The sequence below is a fragment of the Culex quinquefasciatus genome, chromosome 2 (assembly GCF_015732765.1).
Source record: "Culex quinquefasciatus strain JHB chromosome 2, VPISU_Cqui_1.0_pri_paternal, whole genome shotgun sequence".
Classification (NCBI taxonomy): domain Eukaryota; kingdom Metazoa; phylum Arthropoda; class Insecta; order Diptera; family Culicidae; genus Culex; species Culex quinquefasciatus.
In genome coordinates, this window is record NC_051862.1 from 197,163,731 (window position 1) to 197,186,404 (window position 22,674).

A 22,674-nucleotide genomic window follows, 5' to 3' on the forward strand; every position below is an offset into this window, starting at 1 on the left:
GTTTAGAGTGTTTTATTTTATGAATTGATGACAGATTTTTTTTTTAAGAAGACATCAACTAACAAAACAACCGATCGAATTTTCTGTATCTATTCATAATATGTATCGCAACTATCCAATCATAAAAAAAAATCTAATTCCAATTTTAAATCTGTGATTTGATATAAATACAAATTAATAATATAATCGCCATAAAAAGGAAGTAGCAAATATTTAGATCAGCAAAAAATTTATGAACGTTGCAAAATAAAAATAAAGTTATATTTTTTGAAATTCTTGATGTTTAATGAATTTTGCATGAATCAAACAAATTGCTAAACTTATATCATTTATAAAGTTGAAAAAACATAATAAATTCAGAAGAATTACTTCGTAGTATTTTCTTCAATTTTCATTTCGGACAAAAAATTGCAGGCCAAGGATTGATACCTAAGAGCATGCAATGCCACTGACCTTGTTGCGTGCTCTTCGGTTGACGTCCACGTAAGGAACATCCTGGAAGGAGCGTAACTAACTACATCCGTAGTTCTGTTAGATCATCCGAATTATCTTGATCAGAACAGTATAGCTCTGGTTCCTTGCGAGTGTCCTATTTTCTTACCTCCACGTTGGCTTGGTTTTCATGATGACCTAGCTGGTGGCCTGTGGAAACGGATCGTAAACCTTTGACCACCGCGGGTCAGAGTCGAGACGGCTAAAAGAAAGGGGCGCAACAATGTGGGAAAGGGAAGTAATTTGTGATTGTAGACGGTATTGTTTTGATTCGCAGTATGTTGAGTCAACTGCTGTGGATGTACCTGAAACATCGCACAACGGGGTTTCTCTTCTCATCATTCTCAGCTACCACCTATCTCCTATTTTTATTTTGCTCTTCTAATTCCCAATTCTTCACTGATTCTTTTATTTTATATCCAACATTTGATTTTAATTTTACTAACATTTGATTCTCTTATCTCTCAAAGATTTTCCACTCTTTTCTATCAATTGATACTGCTGTAACAAACTTTGTTTTGTTTTTTTTTCCTTAAAAATATACTTGTACTAGTAATATCAAGTCTATTTATCATTCGCCTAATCTTTTTTGATTTTATTGCGAATTTATTTATTTGAATAATTCTTTATCTTTCCTATAAATTATCATTACTATAATGTAAGCTTGTTTTGTATCTCTTTTTATTAACTATTGTCTAATTTTACATCTAATACATCTAGCTTCTCATTTTTATTCTTCAAAATACGCTCATCATTCTCTTACTATTGATACTTGATTTTTATAAAATAAATTATCTTTTACTGTCAATTGTTTTCAATCTTCACCCTTTTTTTCAAACAAGTGAGGTTTGAGCCCTTACTCAATTTATGGAATGGTTAAAGGATTAACACAAATATTACTATTGTATTTTTGGTAAACTTTTATAACATGCTTAGGACCAAAAATTGTAACAAAACACCGCGACAAAAGAAATAGCAACAGATAAACAGACTCAACAATAGGGAAGATTTCAGGAGAAAACAATACACAGTAAATAACAATTAGTTTTTGAATTCAAACTAAAAATAAAACAGTTTTTGCTTTAATGAAAATTGATAGGCACACTTTGAATGGTTAGGCGCTTATACTTACATCAAACCCTACGTAATGTACCACCCCCGGCCGAGTTAAAATGCGTAACCGGAAAAGAAGGTGTGCATGCCTGGCACGAACACTCAAAGCGTGTTCTAGCGTGCTGCTCGTACTGACTCAGAGCAAAGGTGAGATGTAGGTGTAAGGGCAGTGCGTGTTCGTCGGGAACCTAGTGCATAAGATCGGTCAAGGCCCGTTCTTACACTGAAAATTGCGAATTGCGAATTGCGAATTTTCATTTCGGACAAAAAATTAAAAAATATATAAAAGCCGAAGAAGATAGGGGAACAGCATCTAATTCCAGCGTGCCTCTAATGTTGGCAGGTCAGAACTTTGACATTCAATTAAAGCTAATTAAAAGCGTTTTCAACTGAAATCGAGTGATAAATAGCTCAATAAGAAGTGAGCAAGCAAGTTTGTATAAAAAGTTTTGCAAAATTAGTTGTTTAAATAGTGGAAATCAGTAAATTGGATGGAGTAAGGAGCGAGTGCTTAACCTGCCAAAGATACGAGAATTTCCCCTAGTTAATACATTGAAAAAAAAAATCTGTAATAAATAAATACAGCAAATTTCTTTTTCTTAAAATACAAAATCAAAAAAATAAACTAAATATTTTTTTTCAGGAAGTTAAAAAATATAAAATAAAAACATTTAAAACAAAAAATCCTTCATTCATATTTTTTTAAACCTTAAATTCTTATTTCTCACATTCGTAAATTCTTAAACTCCTGAATTCTTCGATTTCTAAATTCTTAAATTTTTAATTTCTTCATTTTTTAAATTCTTAAATTCCTAAATTCTTAAATTCTTAAATTCTTAAATTCTTTAATTCTTTAATTCTTTAATTCTTAAATTCTTAAATTCTTAAATTCTTAAATTCTTAAATTCTTAAATTCTTAAATTCTTAAATTCTTAAATTCTTAAATTCTTAAATTCTTAAATTCTTAAATTCTTAAATTCTTAAATTCTTAAATTCTTAAATTCTTAAATTCTTAAAATCTTAAAATCTTAAATTCTCAAATTCTTAAAATCTTAAATTCTCAAATTCTTAAATTCCTCAATGCTTAAATTCTTAAATTTTTAAATTCTTAAATTCTTCAGTTCTTTAATTCTTAAATTCCTAAATTCCTAAATTCTTAAATTATAAAATGGCGCTATTGTTGCCGCCAAAATCTATGGAGCATTTTTGTCAAAATTCTTGTAGTCATATTTAAGGTTCTCAGGCCCAATTTAGGCTGATGAAAATATTTAGGGGGGAGGTGGAGGGGGAATAAAAAAAACATTTGAAAAAAAATATAACAAGCCATAGAATCAACATATGAATGAAAAAAGGGGTTAAAAATGCATTTTACATTAGTTCAGATGTAAGATTTGACAAAAACAATAATTTAAGCAAAACAAAACTATTTGCGGTTCTATATTGAAAATTTTCAAAACTTCTAAACTGCCCATGTTCGCATAAATGTCCCATATGCAAAAACAGCAAGCTGAGAAAAACGCATTTGAAGTTGGTCCCATACATAAGGCTACGTGTTAAGTTTTCGTGAAAAAAAAACTGGATTTCCGCCTGATTTCTAGAACAAAGTAGATGCTGGATGTGATAGGCTCTTTTGAAAGAGCACAGATTTGAAATTTGTATTGCATTTTTTTTTGTTTTTTTGAAAATTTCGAATTCCTATTTAATTTTTTTAATGCATTAGAATTTTTAAATATTCGTATTTTTCTTAATTCCCGAATTTTTAATTTTTTTCATTTAATATTTAAATTGTTGTATTCTGGAATTGTTGACTTTAAATTTTCTACATTACACTCAACCCCCGGTGGTTGGTCACTTTTTCGTTTGACACTTTTTTAGTTTGTACCCCGTTGGTTGGTCAAAGTCAAACTAAAAAGTGACGAACTGTCACTTTTTACACGGCGCTCACGCACACTATCAAAACAAACGTTTAGTAGTGTGTGTGAACTCCGTGTAAGAAGGGTGTCAAACTAAAAAGTGACCCCGTTCGTTTGACAACAGTTGGTGTCAAACCAACGGGGTTTGAGTGTATTTCTTATTTTTTTAAATATTTGTATTTTGATTTTCTTAACTTCTATAGAAGAACTTCTGTAGAAATTAAAAAAGCAAAATACAAATGCTTAAAAAATTAAGAAATAATGTAAAAATGTTAATGTCAAAATTTCCAGGATACAAAAATTTAAAATTTTAAATAAAAAAATTGAAAAATTTGAAAATCAAGTAATTATAAAATACGAAAAATATATATTTTTAAATGTATGATGACACCTCCGTGTACGCACGAGTGCAAGCAGCAGTCAAGTGCTCAGTGCTCCATCGTTTTTTCGAAATTTTTCGCCGTAATTTACCGTGATTAGCCGCGAGTTTGCTCCAGCAGCATGCCAAGGGCCGGCCGTGGCCGTGGCAGTTCGAGTGCGGCCTCGAAAACCCGCGAAGTTCGTCTACCGGCCGTGTGCAAAAGGTAAACAAACCAACGCCGTGTCGACCGCCATCGCGCAGGGGGAGTGAGCGCAAAGGCATCGACAAAAGTTACTACATCCCGGATATGTTCCGAGATCACCAGTGCGAACCCGTTCCGGTACCTCCGGTGCCACGACCAGTGGCACATCAACATCCGCCAACATCCCCATCAGGAACGAGTTCCAGATGCTGAGCGACGATGAAGAAAACAACAACAACAACACCGACGGTAGCAGCACTACCGACGACGACGACGACGATGATGGTCGTGCACGGAAAAAAGTGCCGACGTCAAAAAAGAACAACTCTCCAGCGGAACGTAGACCACCTCCAATTTTTGTTTTGGACACGTTGGCGGACGATGTTGACGAGTTGCTGGAAGGCCTCGGATATTGTCTGAAAATCGGTAAGTCGGCAGTGCAAGTGATTACACTGAGCAAAAAAGATTTCGACCTGGTGCTTGAAGAACTGAAGCGTAGCAACTTCAACTTCTACACATACGACCCAGAGAAGCCCCTGTTAAGGTCGTCTTGCAGGGTTACCAAGACCGTCCGATCGCCGACCTGAAGCGACACCTCTCGAACGCCGGAATAAAACCGCGGGAGATTAAAGTGCTCTCGCGCAAGACAACGGTCATGGGTGTGCACACTCTGTACCTGTTGTACTTCGACCGCGGCACCGTCAAGATCCAAGACCTGCGGCGGACTAAGACGTTGGACGGTTTTTGGGTAAGCTGGCGGTTTTACTCCAAAAACCCGACGGACGTAGCGCAATGCCACCGTTGCCAGAAATTCGGCCACGGCTCGCGGAACTGCAACCTCCGGCCCCGCTGCGTGAAGTGCGGTGAGTCACACCTCTCGGAGGCGTGCGCACTGCCACGAAAGGCGGACTTGGGGACAAGGCAGAACAAACCAAGCCGCGCGTAAAGTGCGCGAACTGTGACGGCAACCATACCGGCAATTACCGCGGATGCGTCGCGCGCAAGGCCTACCTCGAGGAGCAGGAAAAGAGGAAGAAGAAAGCCCACCCTCCTCAGCGAAGTACGAGCGCAGCCGTTCCTGCAGCTGGACAGCCTACGGTTCCAGCGGACAACCCAGCGATCCCTCCTGGATGGGGGCGTTCGTTTGCCAGCGTGGTCGCTGCCGGTAGCGGCGGTGCGGCCCAGCAAGGAGTCACCGGGGAAGATCTCTTTACCCTGCCGGAGTTCTTTGCTCTCGCGGGGGAGATGATGACGCGGTTTCGGAGCTGCCGTAACAAGGCGGAGCAATTTCTGGCCCTCGGGGAGCTGATGATCAAGCACATCTATAATTGATTATTTTTGTCTGTGATCTAGTTATAAGCTTTCTCTTTATCTATCCTTTTCCCATTGCACTTTCTGTAAGTTTTTTGAAAACTTTTTCTTACTCTTGTCAATTCCATAGTTATAAGTAATAATTTTTCGATTGAATTACGATGTAAAACACAGCTGAAAGGAACTCCAAAACTCTGTTATATACCTAAATGAACTCATTGTAACTTGGATTATTCACAAATAAAACCGAATTGAATTGAATTGAATAAATGTATGATTGTTTTTAATTTTTGAAATTTTTAATGTCATATTTTTTGCCAGAAAATTAAATGATTACTTGTGCAAAAAAAACAAGATCCGTCTTTTTAATTTTGACATTTCAAGATTCTTCCAGCCTTATGCAACAGCTTTAACCACAGATTAACTAGTTACTATGTGCTTTAACTTAAAGTTATCTAAGCCCGAATTCACGCACACTAACTCACCATTTGTTTTGCTGGCTGGTACAAAATTTAACCTCAATCTTTTTCGTGTACGTACACGCAATACATGCGCACGTAGAAAACTCTATTAAAAGTTCATTCTAAATCAAGCAAACCGTCTGTTCGGTCACCGTCTGTGATCCCCTCAATTTTACCCATTTCGTCAGCATTTCCCGTCAAACGTGCACTCGCATGCGCGAGCAAGCTGTCAAACTGTATCGCATGCGATCAAAACAAAAGTCGGTGCGTACGCGAGCCGCATGGTTCTCATTTTCGCCGTAAAGTTAAATTGATTTTCTGATAAAATTAGCAATTTAAAGTGTGTAAAAGTTACAGGAAATGAAAGCTCTTTAATTGCTGGTTGTGGCAAGATACAATTTTCCGAAAATGGGTCTCAACGAGAAGGACTGGGATGCGGGCAGCAAGAACTTGAAAAAGGTGCAGAAAACGCTGGAGGACAAATGGAAGCTGGTGCCGGCGTTCCTGCAGATCAAGGGTCTGGTCAAGCAGCACATCGATTCGTTCAACTACTTCATCAACGTGGACATCAAGAACATTGTGCGGGCGAACGACGAGGTCAAGAGCGATGCCGATCCGTGCTTTTACCTGAAGTATCTGAACGTGGCCATCGGGATGCCGGACGTGGAGGAAGGCTTTAACAATACCAAATCGACGACGCCGCACGAGTGCCGGCTGCGGGACATGACGTACGCGGCGCCGATCACGGTGGACATTGAGTACACGCGGGGCACGCAGCGGGTTGTGCGGAATGGGTTGTTGATTGGGCGGATGCCGATTATGCTGCGGTCGTCGAATTGTGTGCTCAGTGGGAAGTCCGAGTACGAGCTGTCGAAGGTGAACGAGTGTCCGCTGGATCCGGGCGGTTACTTTGTGATTCGTGGGACGGAGAAGGTGATTTTGATTCAGGAGCAGGTTTCCTGGAACAAGATGCTGACGGAGGATTACAACAACGTGATCCAGTGCCAGGTGACGAGTTCGACGCACGAGAAGAAGTCGCGGACGATTTTGCTGTCCAAGCATGGCAAGTACTACCTGAAGCACAACTCGATGACGGAGGAGATTCCGGTGGCGATCATTTTCAAGGCGATGGGGATTGCGTCGGATCAGGAGATTATGCAGCTGGTGGGGATCGATACGGAGACGCAGAAGCGGCTGGCGCCGTCGCTGTTGGAGGCTGCGAACCACAAGGTTTACACCCAGCAGCGTGCGTTGGAGTACATGGGATCGAAGTTGATTGCGAAGCGGTTCACGACGGCGGCCACGAAGTACAAGACGACGGCGGATGAGGCGCGGGATTTGCTGGCGACGACGATTTTGGCGCACGTCCCGGTGAACAACTTTAACTTTCAGGTGAGTTTTTGGTTGTCGAATTGAAGTTCGTGGTGACTAAAACTATGGTTTCCCCCCCCCGCAGGTCAAAGCGATCTACGTGGCGCTGATGATCCGGCGCGTGATGGCCGCCGAGCTGGACCGGTCGGCGGTGGACGACCGCGACTATTACGGCAACAAGCGGCTCGAGCTGGCAGGTTCGCTGCTGTCGCTCATGTTCGAGGACCTGTTCAAGCGCTTCAACTGGGAGCTGAAGATGATCGCCGACAAGAACATTCCGAAGATCAAGGCGGCCCAGTTTGACATTGTGAAGCACATGCGGGCGGCGTTGATCTCGACGGGGTTGGAGACGGCGATATCGACGGGGAATTGGACGATTAAGCGGTTCAAGATGGAGCGGGCGGGTGTGACGCAGGTGTTGTCGCGGTTGAGCTACATTTCGGCGCTGGGGATGATGACCCGGGTGAACTCGCAGTTTGAGAAGACGCGGAAGGTTTCGGGACCGCGATCGTTGCAGCCGAGCCAGTGGGGAATGCTGTGTCCGTCGGATACGCCCGAGGGTGAGGCTTGCGGGTTGGTGAAGAACTTGGCGCTGATGACGCACATTACGACGGAGGTGGACGAGGAACCTGTTATTCGGTTGGCGTACAATTCTGGGGTGGAAGATATTCGCTTGCTTGGAGGAGAGACGATCAACAATCCGAAGGTTTTTATGGTGTTCATCAACGGTAACATTTTGGGAGTGACGATCATGTACAAGCGGTTGGTGGAGGTGTTCCGGATGATGCGTAGGAAGGGTTTGATCGGGTCTTTTGTGTCGATTCATACGTCGTTTTCTCAACGTTGCGTTTATATTCACACGGATGGGGGGAGATTGTGCCGGCCGTACATCATCGTTCAGAACGGACAACCGCTGGTGAAGCAGGAGCACATTGAGCAGTTGAAGGTGGGTTTGCGCAAGTTTGACGACTTTTTGCACGACGGGTTGATTGAATATCTGGACGTGAACGAGGAGAACGATTCGTTCATCGCGTATCAGGAGCTTGATATTGATCCGGAGAAGACGACCCACCTGGAGATTGAACCGTTTACGCTGTTGGGAGTTTGCGCTGGGTTAGTTCCGTACCCGCACCACAACCAGAGTCCCCGTAACACGTACCAGTGCGCTATGGGTAAGCAAGCGATGGGAATTATCGGGTACAACCAGAAGAACCGGATCGACACGTTGATGTACAACATTGTCTACCCGCAAACGCCGATGGTGCGCTCGCGGACGATCGAGTTGACCAACTTTGATAAGCTGCCGGCCGGGCAGAACGCCACGGTCGCAGTTATGAGCTACTCCGGGTACGATATCGAAGATGCGTTGATCCTGAACAAGGCCTCGATCGATCGCGGCTACGGACGCTGTCTGGTGTACAAAAACAGCAAGTGCACCATCAAACGGTACAGCAATCAGACCTTCGATCGCATCATGGGCCCCATGAAGGACTCGCTCACCAACAAGATCATCTTCCGGCACGAGTGTCTCGACACGGACGGAATCATCTCCCCTGGCGAGAAGGTCTCGTCCAAACAGACCATGGTCAACAAGGAAATGCCAGCCGTCAAATCCATCAACCCGATCGAACAGAAAGAGTCCGGCCAGCAGCCGATCGCGTACAGCGGCGTCCCGATCACGTACAAGGGCACGGAACCGAGCTACATCGAAAAGGTCATGGTTTCAACGAACAACGACGAAGAGTTCCTCGTCAAGATCCTGCTGCGTCAAACACGCCGTCCGGAGATTGGCGACAAGTTCAGCTCGCGCCACGGCCAAAAAGGCGTCACCGGTCTGATCGTCGAGCAGGAAGATCTGCCCTTCAACGACTTTGGCATGTCGCCGGACATGGTGATGAACCCGCACGGCTTCCCGTCCCGTATGACGGTCGGCAAAACGCTCGAACTGCTCGGCAGCAAAGCTGGCGTCCTCGAGGGCAAATTCCACTACGGAACCGCTTTCGGCGGCTCCAAATGCCAAGATCTACAGGACGAACTGTTCAAGAACGGGTTCAACTACCTCGGCAAGGACGTCTTCTACTCCGGAATCACCGGCGAACCGCTCGAGGCGTACATCTACTCCGGTCCCGTCTACTACCAGAAGCTCAAGCACATGGTGCAGGACAAGATGCACGCCCGAGCGCGCGGTCCACGCGCCGTCCTCACCCGTCAACCGACGCAAGGTCGTAGCCGCGAGGGAGGTCTCCGGCTGGGCGAGATGGAACGCGACTGTCTGATTTCGTACGGCGCCTCGATGCTGATCATGGAGCGGCTCATGATCTCGTCGGACGCGTTCGACGTGGACGTTTGCAACGTGTGCGGCCGGCTCGCGTATTCCTCGTGGTGCCACAACTGCCGCTCGTCGGCCAGCGTGTCCAAGATATCGATGCCGTACGCGTGCAAGCTGCTGTTCCAGGAGCTGACCAGCATGAACATCGTGCCGCGGCTGAAGCTGCAGAATTACTAAGGTACGTCACTATTTATCGTTTTTTCTCTTTTAAATTTGTCCAGAAATAAAACTACTTGAAGTCAGCTGAAGGCAGATTTAATCTTCCGAAACTTCCTGGCTATAAATGCAGTAAACTAATTAAACGCGCTTGAAGTACTTCTCCTCAATGTTCTTGCAGAACTGCGTCAAATTTCGGTACTTGTTGATCGTAACGGCAAGCACATTGTTCGGCAAGGTCATCGTGAAAATGCTGAACAGGTGACCGAAAACCAGGGCGTCCAGTTCCGTTGGTCTAAAACAAAAATATCAGTTAAAATCAACTAAATCAATGACATGATATCCAACCCACTTTGTCCCGTAAAAGTACGGCTTATCATCCAGCCGATAACTCAACGACTGGCACAGCTTATCCACCCGATCCGTAACCTCCTCCTGGGTCAGCTTCAAAAACTCCGCCACCCCCAGCTGCCTCCTCACGGCCAGCTGCTTGCGCCAGTTCTGAATATAGTTCAACGGAAACGGATACACCGACCCATTCCTCGCACGCGTCACCTTCTCCAGCACCTCCTTATCGACCCAGCTAACATACTGCTCCGCGTTCGTAAAGATCTGCTCCACCAGGCAGAGGTGCGCCCGCATGTCGTCCTTCTCCTCAGGCGCGAGCTCCGCCGTCAGCGAGTGGCCCTTCAGCTCGACGAAGCTCAGGATGTGTTCGAACTCGGCGTACGTGTAGTTTTCGACGCGCAGCACCGGCAGTTTGGTGCGCTTGCCGCCTGGCGACATAAATTCCGAGTTGGCGCGCAGTTCGACGGTGAAGGGCAGGTCCAGCATGGTTAGATAGGTGCGGACCGCGAGGCAGCTGGCGTTTTCCGCGAGCAGGATCTGCTCCTCCTCGTACGGTTGGTAGAGGAAGGCTTTTTGGGGCCACGGTTGAGATGCTGGAAGAATGTTGTCCATTAGAAGAAATCGTTTTGAAATTTGCAAAATAGTTCAAGCTGTCAAACGTCTCTACAATTTTTTTTTTATTTGTTGCTGAGATCATTCCCATTACCAATGATTTCATTCTTCAAATACTCGCTGGTAATTGCACTCATTTTATCGATTTATTTTTTGATTTGAAGAAGATTGGTAAAATTAAAAAAAAACTTTTTTTCAAAAATTATTGCGTTGTCTGATTCCGGGTGAAACACAAACAAAATTACATCATTCAACTGACAGCTGACTTTTGTTATGATTGCACACGCAAAACGGACATTAGGTATAAATTCCTAATTTTTAGGTATAATCGAACCTGACTGCAATAAGGTATTTTATTACTAATCGGCTATTAGTAATAAAATTACTAATAGCGTTTTAGTACGAGAATTCCTATATTTTAGGTATAATTGTAGAACCAAAATACCTAAATTTTAGGTATTTTCTGGAAAAGTGAGGCAACCAAAATAACTAATATTTAGGTATAATCCAAGATGGCGGACCATTATTATTCCTAATTTCTAGGTATAAATACCTAAATTTGAGGTATTTTCTGGAAAAGTGAGGGATCCAAAATTACTAATATTTAGGTATAATCCAAGATGGCGGACCATGATTATTCCTTATTTCTAGGTATAAATACCTAAATTTGAGGTATTTTCTGGAAAAGTGCGGGATCCAAAATTACTAATATTTAGGTATAATCCAAGATGGCGGACCATGATTATTCCTTATTTCTAGGTATAAATACCTAAATTTGAGGTATTTTCTGGAAAAGTGCGGGATCCAAAATTACTGACATTCAGGTATAATCCAAGATGGCGGACCATGATTATTCCTAATTTTTAGGAATTAATACCTAAATTTGAGGTATTTTCAGAAAAAGTGAGGGATCCAAAATTACTAATATTTAGGTATAATCCAAGATGGCGGACCATGATTATTCCTTATTTCTAGGTAAAAATACCTAAATTTGAGGTATTTTCTGGAAAAGTGAGGGATCCAAAATTACTTATATTCAGGTATAATCCAAGATGGCGGACCATGATTATTCCTTATTTCTAGGAATAAATACCAAAATTTGAGGTATTTTCAGAAAAAGTGAGGGATCCAAAATGACTAATATTTAGGTATAATCCAAGATGGCGGACCATGATTATTCCTTATTTCTAGGTATATATACCTAAATTTGAGGTATTTTCTGGAAAAGTGCGGGATCCAAAATTACTAATATTTAGGTATAATCCAAGATGGCGGACCATGATTATTCTTTATTTCTAGGTATAAATACCTAAATTTGAGGTATTTTCTGGAAAAGTGAGGGATCCAAAATTACTAATATTTAGGTATAATCCAAGATGGCGGACCATGATTATTCCTTATTTCTAGGTATAAATACCTAAATTTGAGGTATTTTCTGGAAAAGTGCGGGATCCAAAATTACTAATATTTAGGTATAATCCAAGATGGCGGACCATGATTATTCCTTATTTCTAGGTAAAAATACCTAAATTTGAGGTATTTTCTGGAAAAGTGAGGGATCCAAAATTACTTATATTCAGGTATAATCCAAGATGGCGGACCATGATTATTCCTTATTTCTAGGAATAAATACCAAAATTTGAGGTATTTTCAGAAAAAGTGAGGGATCCAAAATGACTAATATTTAGGTATAATCCAAGATGGCGGACCATGATTATTCCTTATTTCTAGGTATATATACCTAAATTTGAGGTATTTTCTGGAAAAGTGCGGGATCCAAAATTACTAATATTTAGGTATAATCCAAGATGGCGGACCATGATTATTCTTTATTTCTAGGTATAAATACCTAAATTTGAGGTATTTTCTGGAAAAGTGAGGGATCCAAAATTACTAATATTTAGGTATAATCCAAGATGGCGGACCATGATTATTCCTTATTTCTAGGTATAAATACCTAAATTTGAGGTATTTTCTGGAAAAGTGCGGGATCCAAAATTACTGACATTCAGGTATAATCCAAGATGGCGGACCATGATTATTCCTAATTTTTAGGAATTAATACCTAAATTTGAGGTATTTTCAGAAAAAGTGAGGGATCCAAAATTACTAATATTTAGGTATAATCCAAGATGGCGGACCATGATTATTCCTTATTTCTAGGTAAAAATACCTAAATTTGAGGTATTTTCTGGAAAAGTGAGGGATCCAAAATTACTTATATTCAGGTATAATCCAAGATGGCGGACCATGATTATTCCTTATTTCTAGGAATAAATACCAAAATTTGAGGTATTTTCAGAAAAAGTGAGGGATCCAAAATGACTAATATTTAGGTATAATCCAAGATGGCGGACCATGATTATTCCTTATTTCTAGGTATATATACCTAAATTTGAGGTATTTTCTGGAAAAGTGCGGGATCCAAAATTACTAATATTTAGGTATAATCCAAGATGGCGGACCATGATTATTCTTTATTTCTAGGTATAAATACCTAAATTTGAGGTATTTTCTGGAAAAGTGAGGGATCCAAAATTACTAATATTTAGGTATAATCCAAGATGGCGGACCATGATTATTCCTTATTTCTAGGTATAAATACCTAAATTTGAGGTATTTTCTGGAAAAGTGCGGGATCCAAAATTACTGACATTCAGGTATAATCCAAGATGGCGGACCATGATTATTCCTAATTTTTAGGAATTAATACCTAAATTTGAGGTATTTTCAGAAAAAGTGAGGGATCCAAAATTACTAATATTTAGGTATAATCCAAGATGGCGGACCATGATTATTCCTTATTTCTAGGTATAAATACCTAAATTTGAGGTATTTTCTGGAAAAGTGCGGGATCCAAAATTACTGACATTCAGGTATAATCCAAGATGGCGGACCATGATTATTCCTAATTTTTAGGAATTAATACCTAAATTTGAGGTATTTTCAGAAAAAGTGAGGGATCCAAAATTACTAATATTTAGGTATAATCCAAGATGGCGGACCATGATTATTCCTTATTTCTAGGTAAAAATACCTAAATTTGAGGTATTTTCTGGAAAAGTGAGGGATCCAAAATTACTTATATTCAGGTATAATCCAAGATGGCGGACCATGATTATTCCTTATTTCTAGGAATAAATACCAAAATTTGAGGTATTTTCAGAAAAAGTGAGGGATCCAAAATGACTAATATTTAGGTATAATCCAAGATGGCGGACCATGATTATTCCTTATTTCTAGGTATATATACCTAAATTTGAGGTATTTTCTGGAAAAGTGAGAGATCCAAAATTACTTATATTCAGGTATAATCCAAGATGGCGGACCATGATTATTCCTAATTTTTAGGCATAAATACCTAAATTTGAGTTTTTTAGAAAAAGTGAGGGATCCACAATTACTAATATTTAGGTATGATCCAAGATGGCGGACCATGATTATTCCTTATTTCTAGGAATAAATACCTAAATTTGAGGTATTTTCAGAAAAAGTGAGGGATCCAAAATTACTTATACTTAAGAATAATCAAAGATCAAATTAGGTATTAAGTATTATCCAAGATATATGCAGGCAGAAGAAAACAATGGTTTATATGATATTAATATTTTTATTTACATCAAACACAACTATTTCATAAATGTTCACACCTAAAAATAAATATTAAAATTTAAATTAAATTTTAATTTTTAAATGTATCTAAATTTTTAATATTAAATTTATAATTTTTTTATATTTTGTTTTTTGTTATGTTTTAATTTTTTATAGTTAAATATTTTAGTATTTTAATATTTTAATATTTAAATATTTCATTATTTTAATATTTTAAAATTTTAATGTTTTATTATTTTAATATTTTAATATTTTAATATTTTAATATTTTAATATTTTAATATTTTAATATTTTAATATTTTAATATTTTAATATTTTAATATTTTAATATTTTAATATTTTAATATTTTAATATTTTAATATTTTAATATTTTAATATTTTAATATTTTAATATTTTAATATTTTAATATTTTAATATTTTAATATTTTAATATTTTAATATTTTAATATTTTAATATTTTAATATTTTAATTTTTAAATATTTAATTATTTTAATATTTTAATATTTTAATATTTTAATATTTTAATATTTGAATATTTAAATATTTAAATATTTAAATATTTTAATATTTTAATATTTTAATATTTTAATATTTTAATATTTTAATATTTTAATATTTTAATATTTTAATATTTTAATATTTTAATATTTTAATATTTTAATATTTTAATATTTTAATATTTTAATATTTTAATATTTTAATATTTTAATATTTTAATATTTTAATATTTTAATATTTTAATATTTTAATATTTTAATATTTTAATATTTTAATATTTTAATATTTTAATATTTTAATATTTTAATATTTTAATATTTTAATATTTTAATATTTTAATATTTTAATATTTTAATATTTAAATATTTAAATATTTAAATATTTTAATATTTTAATATTTTAATATTTTAATATTTTAATATTTTAATATTTTAATATTTTAATATTTTAATATTTTAATATTTTAATATTTTAATATTTTAATATTTTAATATTTTAATATTTTAATATTTTAATATTTTAATATTTTAATATTTTAATATTTTAATATTTTAATATTTTAATATTTTAATATTTTAATATTTTAATATTTTAATATTTTAATATTTTAATATTTTAATATTTTAATATTTTAATATTTTAATATTTTAATATTTTAATATTTTAATATTTTAATATTTTAATATTTTAATATTTTAATATTTTAATATTTTAATATTTTAATATTTTAATATTTTAATATTTTAATATTTTAATATTTTAATATTTTAATATTTTAATATTTTAATATTTTAATATTTTAATATTTTAATATTTTAATATTTTAATATTTTAATATTTTAATATTTTAATATTTTAATATTTTAATATATTAATATTTTAATATTTTAATAATTTAATATTTTAATATTTTAATATTTTAATATTTTAATATTATAATATTTTAACATTTTAATATTTTAATATTTTAATATTTTAATATTTTTTAATTTCAATATTTCTGGAGTTTTTTTTTGAAAAGGTCCAATAAACCAAATTTCCAGTTTTTGCTTTTTGGATGTTTTTAGAACTGCCTTGAGTCAGGGGTATTGAAAACCACCCAAAAAGCAAAAACTGAAAATTTGGTTTATTGGTCCTTTTCAAAAAAAAACTCCAGATTTTAACTTTTAAATTAGGTATTTTCTAAGAGCTATGCAGGAAGAATAATTTTTTTTTTAAAATTATATAAATTTTTTTATTTACATAAAACACAACTTTTTCATAAATGGACTTACCTAAAATAAATATTTAATGATTTGAATATTTTAACTTTATAATTTTGTATAATATTTTATAATATGTTAGTTCTTTAATGTTTTAATATTCATTTATTTTAAATATCAGTTATTATTTTAATATTTTAATATTTTTACAACTTCAACATTTTAATCTTTAAATATTTGGAATTGTAGAATATAAGATTGGATTTTTTGGAGTTTTATAATGTTTGGAATTAGAGATTTTTAAAATTTTCTCTCTCTCCCCTCTCTTTCTATTTTCTCGCTCTTCCTGTTCCCTGCTATCTCTCTCTTCTCTTCCTCTCAATTCAACTTTTTCTCTTTCTCTCCTACCCTCTCTCCCTTTCTTTCTCTCCCATATTTTCTCACCTCTCTCTTTCTCACTTTCTCTCTACCTCTCTTACTCTCTCCCCTCTCCTACTATCTCTCTCCCTTTCCTACTATCTCTCCCTCTCCTACTATCTCTCCATCTCCTACTCTCTCTCCAACTTTATCTCTTATCTCTCTCTTTCTTCATCTTTGCCCCTCTCACTCCCACTTTCTCTCTCTCTTATTTTCTATCTCTCTCTTCTTCTACCCTCACCCTATCTCTCTCCCACATTTTCTTTCGCTCTTCCCCTCCAGCATTCTCTCACAAACTCCCCGTTTCTCTCCCTTTTCTACTTTCTCTCTCCCTTTCCCATTTTCGCTCTCTTTCACTCCCTCTTCTCTCCCACTTTTTCTCTCCCTCTCCTCTTCTCTCACCCACTTTCTCTTTCTTTCTCTCTTTCTCTTCCTCTACCCCCACCCTCTCACTTTCAATCTCTCATATACACACGAGCACACACACACACACACACACACACACGAACACTTTCACAAACGCATACATACACACACCCGCAACGTCCAACCAAATCACAAAAAGATAGATTTCATTCACGCAGAAAAATAAGGCATATTTGAATCAACAAAACGTTTTGTTGATTTGAAAATCAAGATTTTTGTTGAATCAACGCTAAACGTCAAAGCAACTTTTTCAAAACAACAAAAGATTTTTGTGGAATTAAGAAAATCAAGGTTTGTTTCAACGCAAAATCGGCGTTGATTATATTCAACAAAAATTTTGTTGAATCAAACCTCGTACAGGCTGATTCTACAAAATATTTTTCTGCGTGTTCCCACAATCGCCACGGTCGCACAATCCCCACGGTTGGGGTCCGTTTATACTTCCCCTTTCCAGCTCTTCCGCAAATATCCGTACCGAGATCCGTCCTCCAGAGCACGAGAGGGAAGAGGCGGTTATTTTAATTCCGCCGGGAGTTGAAGGTTCCGTCCTCCTCCTCCTCCTCTACCACAAGCACGCGAGCCACACTTCCTCTAATAAGGATGCTCCGGGTTCCGTTCTCCGTGCAGAACCGGAGAACCACTTTTCTTCTGCACACTTACCTTGCCAAAGTTCCGAAGTTTTCAGCAGCACCGCGGAACACCAACTCACAGCCACGAAATTATTTTGTTTTGACTTGTCAAAACGTGAATCGCAATTTTTGAACTAAAAAAAATACTAAAATTTAGGAATTTTTAAGAAGTACTTCAGTGTTCTAAAAAAATCCTAAATTTTAGGAAGAAAAAAATACTAATTTTTAGGTATAATTTGACAAGCTAGAACATAAGTTCAAAAAATACTAAAAATTAGGAATTTATACCTAATGTCCGTTTTGCGTGCAAAGCAATTTGACAGTTTGCGCATGTGCGTGCACGCTTGCCGAGGAATGCTGACAAATTTAATGAAAAGTATCCAAAAATCAAAGATATCAGGAAAAGATAAGTAGCTTGATATTCATATTTACATGAATATTGCATGAATACCATAAATGGAACAGCTTGGATATAAAAATCGGTATCTGTACCAGGATCTGCACAAAAATATTAAAAAGCTTTCTTGTGATCTTTCGACTTTGACTGAGCAAATTTAAACATTTTATTTTATTTTTGTTTCTGTAGGAAAACTTGATCCAAAATTCCACAAATTCAAAATACATTTGGCAAAATTCGTATTTTCTTAATTTATCTGGAGTTTTTTTTAAAGGTCCAATAAACCAAATTTACAGTGTTTGTTTTTTGGCTGTTTTTTGATACCCCTGACTCAAGGCGGTTTTAAAAACACCCAAAAAGCAAAAACTGGAAATATGGTTTATTGGACCTTTTTTTTAAAAAAAAAAAACTCAGTTTTGATCTGTTTTGATGTGGTTCATGGGATAAAATCCAGTAACTTTTGAGCCATACAGAAAAACGATTAAAAATGTTGCCCCCTAAAAAAAATCTTGCCATTTTTTTCCTATGTCAAATCTTTCACCGTTTTCAAGATATAGGCCCAGTGAAAATGAAAGATGAACTCTTCGTCACTCTACCCTGATGCAAACCAAGATCGAGCTCGAACTGTCACTGTCCTCCCGAAATATGTTAGCTGTTATCGGGTGGCAAACCTTATATTTTCAAAATATTTTTTTCGAAAATTCCACAAATGTTTCAATTGGTCAAAAAAGGGGCGCATTCTTTAATTCCTCAATTTCTAAATTTTAAAATTTCTGGATATTTTTTGAATTCTCAAATTCTAAGACTTAAAATTTTTAGATTCTTAGATCTAAAAATTCCTAAATTTTAAAAACCGAAAATTCTTAAATACTTTATAATACTTCAAGTTTTTAATTCAAATTTTAGAATTTTAAATTTGAAAATCTCAAAATAAATCTATAATTGTTTTTAAATTTTCAAGCTCAGCATTTTTTTAAATTTTTGGTATTTTAAAATTTTTGAATGATTGTTTATTTATTCTTAATTTTTTATCGTGACCCATTCCTTGACTGTTTTTTGTGCGATTTTTTATATGGAGTTTTTTTTCCTTCCGATCTCCATACCAGCCCTTAACATTAAAAATTTAACCAAAACTGCAAAAAAAAAGTTGAGTGAGATTCCTTTTTTTTAAATACTCGGCGATAAAATGTTTGCCCGTACTTCTCTAAAATAATTTTAAAAAATATTAAAACATACACACGGGAAATTGCTTTGTTTTGTAAAAAAAGTTAATTTATAAATCAATTGTTTTAATGTATCTTCTTTTTCTGAATACCTTTGACGAAGTCACCAAATCAATTAGCAAATTTCTTGAAAGGATACAGATTTCGAATATTTACGTACCATTTTTGCATGGACAAAATTGTATGGAAAACACATAGTAAGGGTGAACCAATGATACCAAATTGCCCTAGTAACATTTTTAAACTTATAGGTTTTATCAGGGTTCTGGAAACCCTCATACGACCCAAATAGGCTTTTATGGCCTACTTAAAACCTAAAATGTTACTAGGGTGCTTCTTTGGTAATAATCAAGGCCTCCAAAGAGTTCGAGCCAAATAAAAAAAAACAAATTAAATTCACTTTACGTTTTGGTTGAGTATTTAATTCATTTAAAGTTTGCAATATTTATCTGCTTTTTTATTTTTCTCAACATGTATTTTTAGAGATTTTTATTTATTCATTCAAACATTTTTTTTTTGTTTTTGTGAGTTTTCAGGTTTTATGATGTACAGGACAAAAAGGTGTTTTAATCTCGGTATTAATTGTGAACAAAGGTGTTTTGGAAATTGATGATTGTAAAACAGCTGTAATCATGATGTACAATGATTTTTAAAACAAAATTTTCATCAAAATATTGAAACTATGGCTTACAATTTTGATTTTATCTTAATGTTTTGCTAACCGGGACTCGTGGTGTAGGGGTAAGCGTGGTTGCCTCTGACCCAGTCGGCCTGGGTTCGATCTCATAAGTTCCCGGTGGCATTTTTAGAGACGAGATTTGTCTGATCACGCCTTCCGTTGGATGGGGAAGTAAATGTTGGCCCGGTCTGACCTAAAGGGTTAGGTCGATAGCTCAGTACAGGTGTAGGGATCGTTTCCCTGGGTCCTGCCTCGGTGGAGTCGCTGGTAGGCAGTTGGACTAAACAAATCCAAAGGTCGTCAGTTCGAATCCCGGGGTGGAAGGAAGCTTAGGTGTAAAAAAGGTTTGCAATTGGGTCCTAAAATGAAGCTTAGATTGCTGATATTATTGTTTACAGCGATAAAGCTTATTTTTCTTAATACAATGACCCTTTGTTCAACCACAAAGAGTTTAAAATGGATTTTTAAATCAATTTTGAAAAATTAACCTCGCGATCCTTCTTGACAGAAAAGCTCCTACTTGACAGCTCGTTCCAAGGGGACCATAGTTGATCCATCGAAAAAATGTTGTCTTGTCAAAAAAAATTGTTGCGTTAAAATGAAAAAAAGTGTTCAGAAATGGTTTTTAACCGTGTTTTTTACCGTTTTGCATAAAAAATTGACATAGGGCTTTAGTACCCAATTGCCTCAACAATCAATCCTTCGGACACCTAGTTTTGAGTAGGAATCTCGCAATCGAGAACGCCAAGGCAATGCTGTAGAGCGAATAATTGGGTACTAAAGCCCTATGTAAATTTTTATGTAGAACGGTAAAAAAAACGATTAAAAACCATTTCTGATCTCTTTTTTTCATTTTAATGCAGATTTTTTTTTTGACAAGACAACATTTTTTCGATGGATCAACTATGGTCCCCTTGGAACGAGCTGTCAAGTAGGAGCTTTTCTGAAGGACCGTGAGGTCAATTTTTCAAAATTGATTTAAAAATCCATTTTAAACTCTTTGTGGTCGTACAAAGGGTCATTGTATTCAGAAAAATAAGCTTTATCGCCAATCTCACCCCCCACACCCAATGTCACCCCTGATGACGGTACATACATAATGTGAGCAATTGCTAGAAAACTAGATTAGAATTAATAAGAGCTTTCAAATGTACATTAAGGCATTAATCCTAGTTACTAGTATAAGCTCATCGAATGCTTCTTTCGCGAACAGATTTCTCCAGCACGAAGCACGTGAGCTGCCGCAGTAAATTTCTTCGATAACTGCTCTGTCTCTTGGCCACGACACGACAACTTCTTCCAGAATGTTTACCCAACAACGTGTGTTCCACGAATCCTGCTCACCCGTACTGCATGTACTAACTAAGCTTCGAACTTAGTATAAAAGAAGTGCGTGCCTAAACGGCCAAGTTTAGTGGCAATGTTCGGGTTCGGGTGGATTGTTGTGGGACTTTTGTGTGCGGTGGTGGGTGGAGTTCGAGCGGATCTTGGGCTGAACCAGGAGGTGCCCGACTTGGCGGTGAAGGTAGAGGATGCCATTGGGTTGGGGGTTGAGCCGTTGCTGGAAGTGAACGCCACGATCGAGGTTGATCCGGCGTTGGATCCGACCGGAGCTTTGGGTGCTATTGTGGGGGTGATTAATGTGGTTAATGGAAGCATTGGAGAGGTGTTTGCCGCGACCGGGAATGCAGTTTTGGATAGTACTGGACCGCCGAATAGTGTGTTTAGTCACGTGTTTAGAGCGAATATTAATGCTGAGATAAACATGCAGAATGCGATTGCTAGTGCCGTTCCGTTGAGGGCGATTTTGAGGAAGTCGGTGTACCAAGCTATTGAGGGAAATTTGAGTGTGATCCAGAATCAGATCAAGAACCTGACCTCGGTGTACACGGAGCTTGGAGCAGCTGCAAATACGATTACGCTGTTTCCGAACAGAAGCAGAGACATCAGTACTGAGATCACTCCGAAATTGGTGAACAGGCTGGCCGCTGTCCTCGGTGATATCTCAAGCAAGGTAGCGAATCTGGCGGATTTGTTCCCGGATATTGTTATGAAACAGATTGCCGCAGTTGGGTACTTCTCAGCTGCGAACGCCACAACAAACAGCGCCGTAAGCAAAGTTAGAGCTCAGCTGAACATGTTCAACAGCTCGATATCTACGACGCTCGCAAACCTGACCGCGACGGCCGGAGTGTTGGCCGGCAACATCAGCCAAGCGTACGTCCCGATTACATCTGCCGCGCAGAACTTCAACGGTGGAGACATCAGCAACTTGACCGCTTTCTTGGAACTGGTTGACAGTCACAACAATGATCTTGTTCAAAATATTACGCTTAGCATGGTTGACCTGCAGGACTACATTGCCGAGTTGTTGGCTAACGAAACTCGCGATGCCACAGGGGCTGTGTGTAATGGTATCCGAAACCTCACCGACTCGGCACTTTTATCGGTCAGCGACTTCTCTACGGCGTGTTCCAATCGGTATCAAGCACAACTGCAACGAGCACTTCTTCAGGTTAACCGTCTGGCGAGCTGTCCGGAGAGCACTCCGTCGGAAGACTTCTACTCGCTGCTGAATTCGTTGCTGACGTCGGTTCGTACGGATTCGGTTGCGATCACGGCTTCGCAGATCCTCGGCTGCAGCAATACTTTTGGAGCGTGCAGTTCAACGGTAAGATCGTATTGTATAGAGATACTCAACGGGACCTAAACTTGCATTTCTTGCGCAGTACTTTTCCGTCTTTCCAGATCTCGGTGAAGAGACACACATTCAGCTGCAGATGGTGCACAACGCGATCGTTTTCAAGATCCGAGCTTTGGCGCTGAGAATTGGCACGTGTGCCGAAGCCGTTACGGCGGATGTCCAGGAAATTGTGCAGCAGATTGTGTCGAGCTACGCCGCTTGTTTGGAAACGGGA

The 22,674-nt window shown here is 37.6% G+C and overlaps 2 protein-coding genes across 3 annotated transcripts; one reads left to right on the top strand and one right to left on the bottom strand.

Annotated features, from left to right (window-relative positions):
* Nucleotides 1-6,079: 6,079 nt before the first annotated feature.
* On the top strand, nucleotides 6,080-9,801 carry LOC6036470 (DNA-directed RNA polymerase III subunit RPC2). 2 transcript variants are annotated; one of them, XM_038253728.1, is made up of 3 exons: nucleotides 6,080-6,152; nucleotides 6,205-7,245; nucleotides 7,310-9,801. In XM_038253728.1, exons 2-3 carry the CDS (start codon nucleotides 6,262-6,264, stop codon nucleotides 9,728-9,730), a joined length of 3,405 nt encoding a protein of 1,134 aa, XP_038109656.1. In that variant the 5' UTR covers nucleotides 6,080-6,152; nucleotides 6,205-6,261; the 3' UTR covers nucleotides 9,731-9,801. The 2 variants fall into 2 exon arrangements, with proteins under 2 accessions (XP_038109656.1, XP_038109657.1); XM_038253729.1 differs by having other exon boundaries at nucleotides 6,119-6,152; nucleotides 6,211-7,245.
* LOC119766965 (metaxin-2) lies at nucleotides 9,793-10,930 on the bottom strand. The gene is made up of 3 exons (XM_038253731.1): nucleotides 10,764-10,930; nucleotides 10,062-10,650; nucleotides 9,793-10,004 (listed from the first exon to the last, which is right to left on the bottom strand). Exons 1-3 carry the CDS (start codon nucleotides 10,804-10,806, stop codon nucleotides 9,851-9,853), a joined length of 786 nt encoding a protein of 261 aa, XP_038109659.1. The 5' UTR covers nucleotides 10,807-10,930; the 3' UTR covers nucleotides 9,793-9,850.
* Between the last annotated feature and the right edge of the window lie 11,744 nt (nucleotides 10,931-22,674).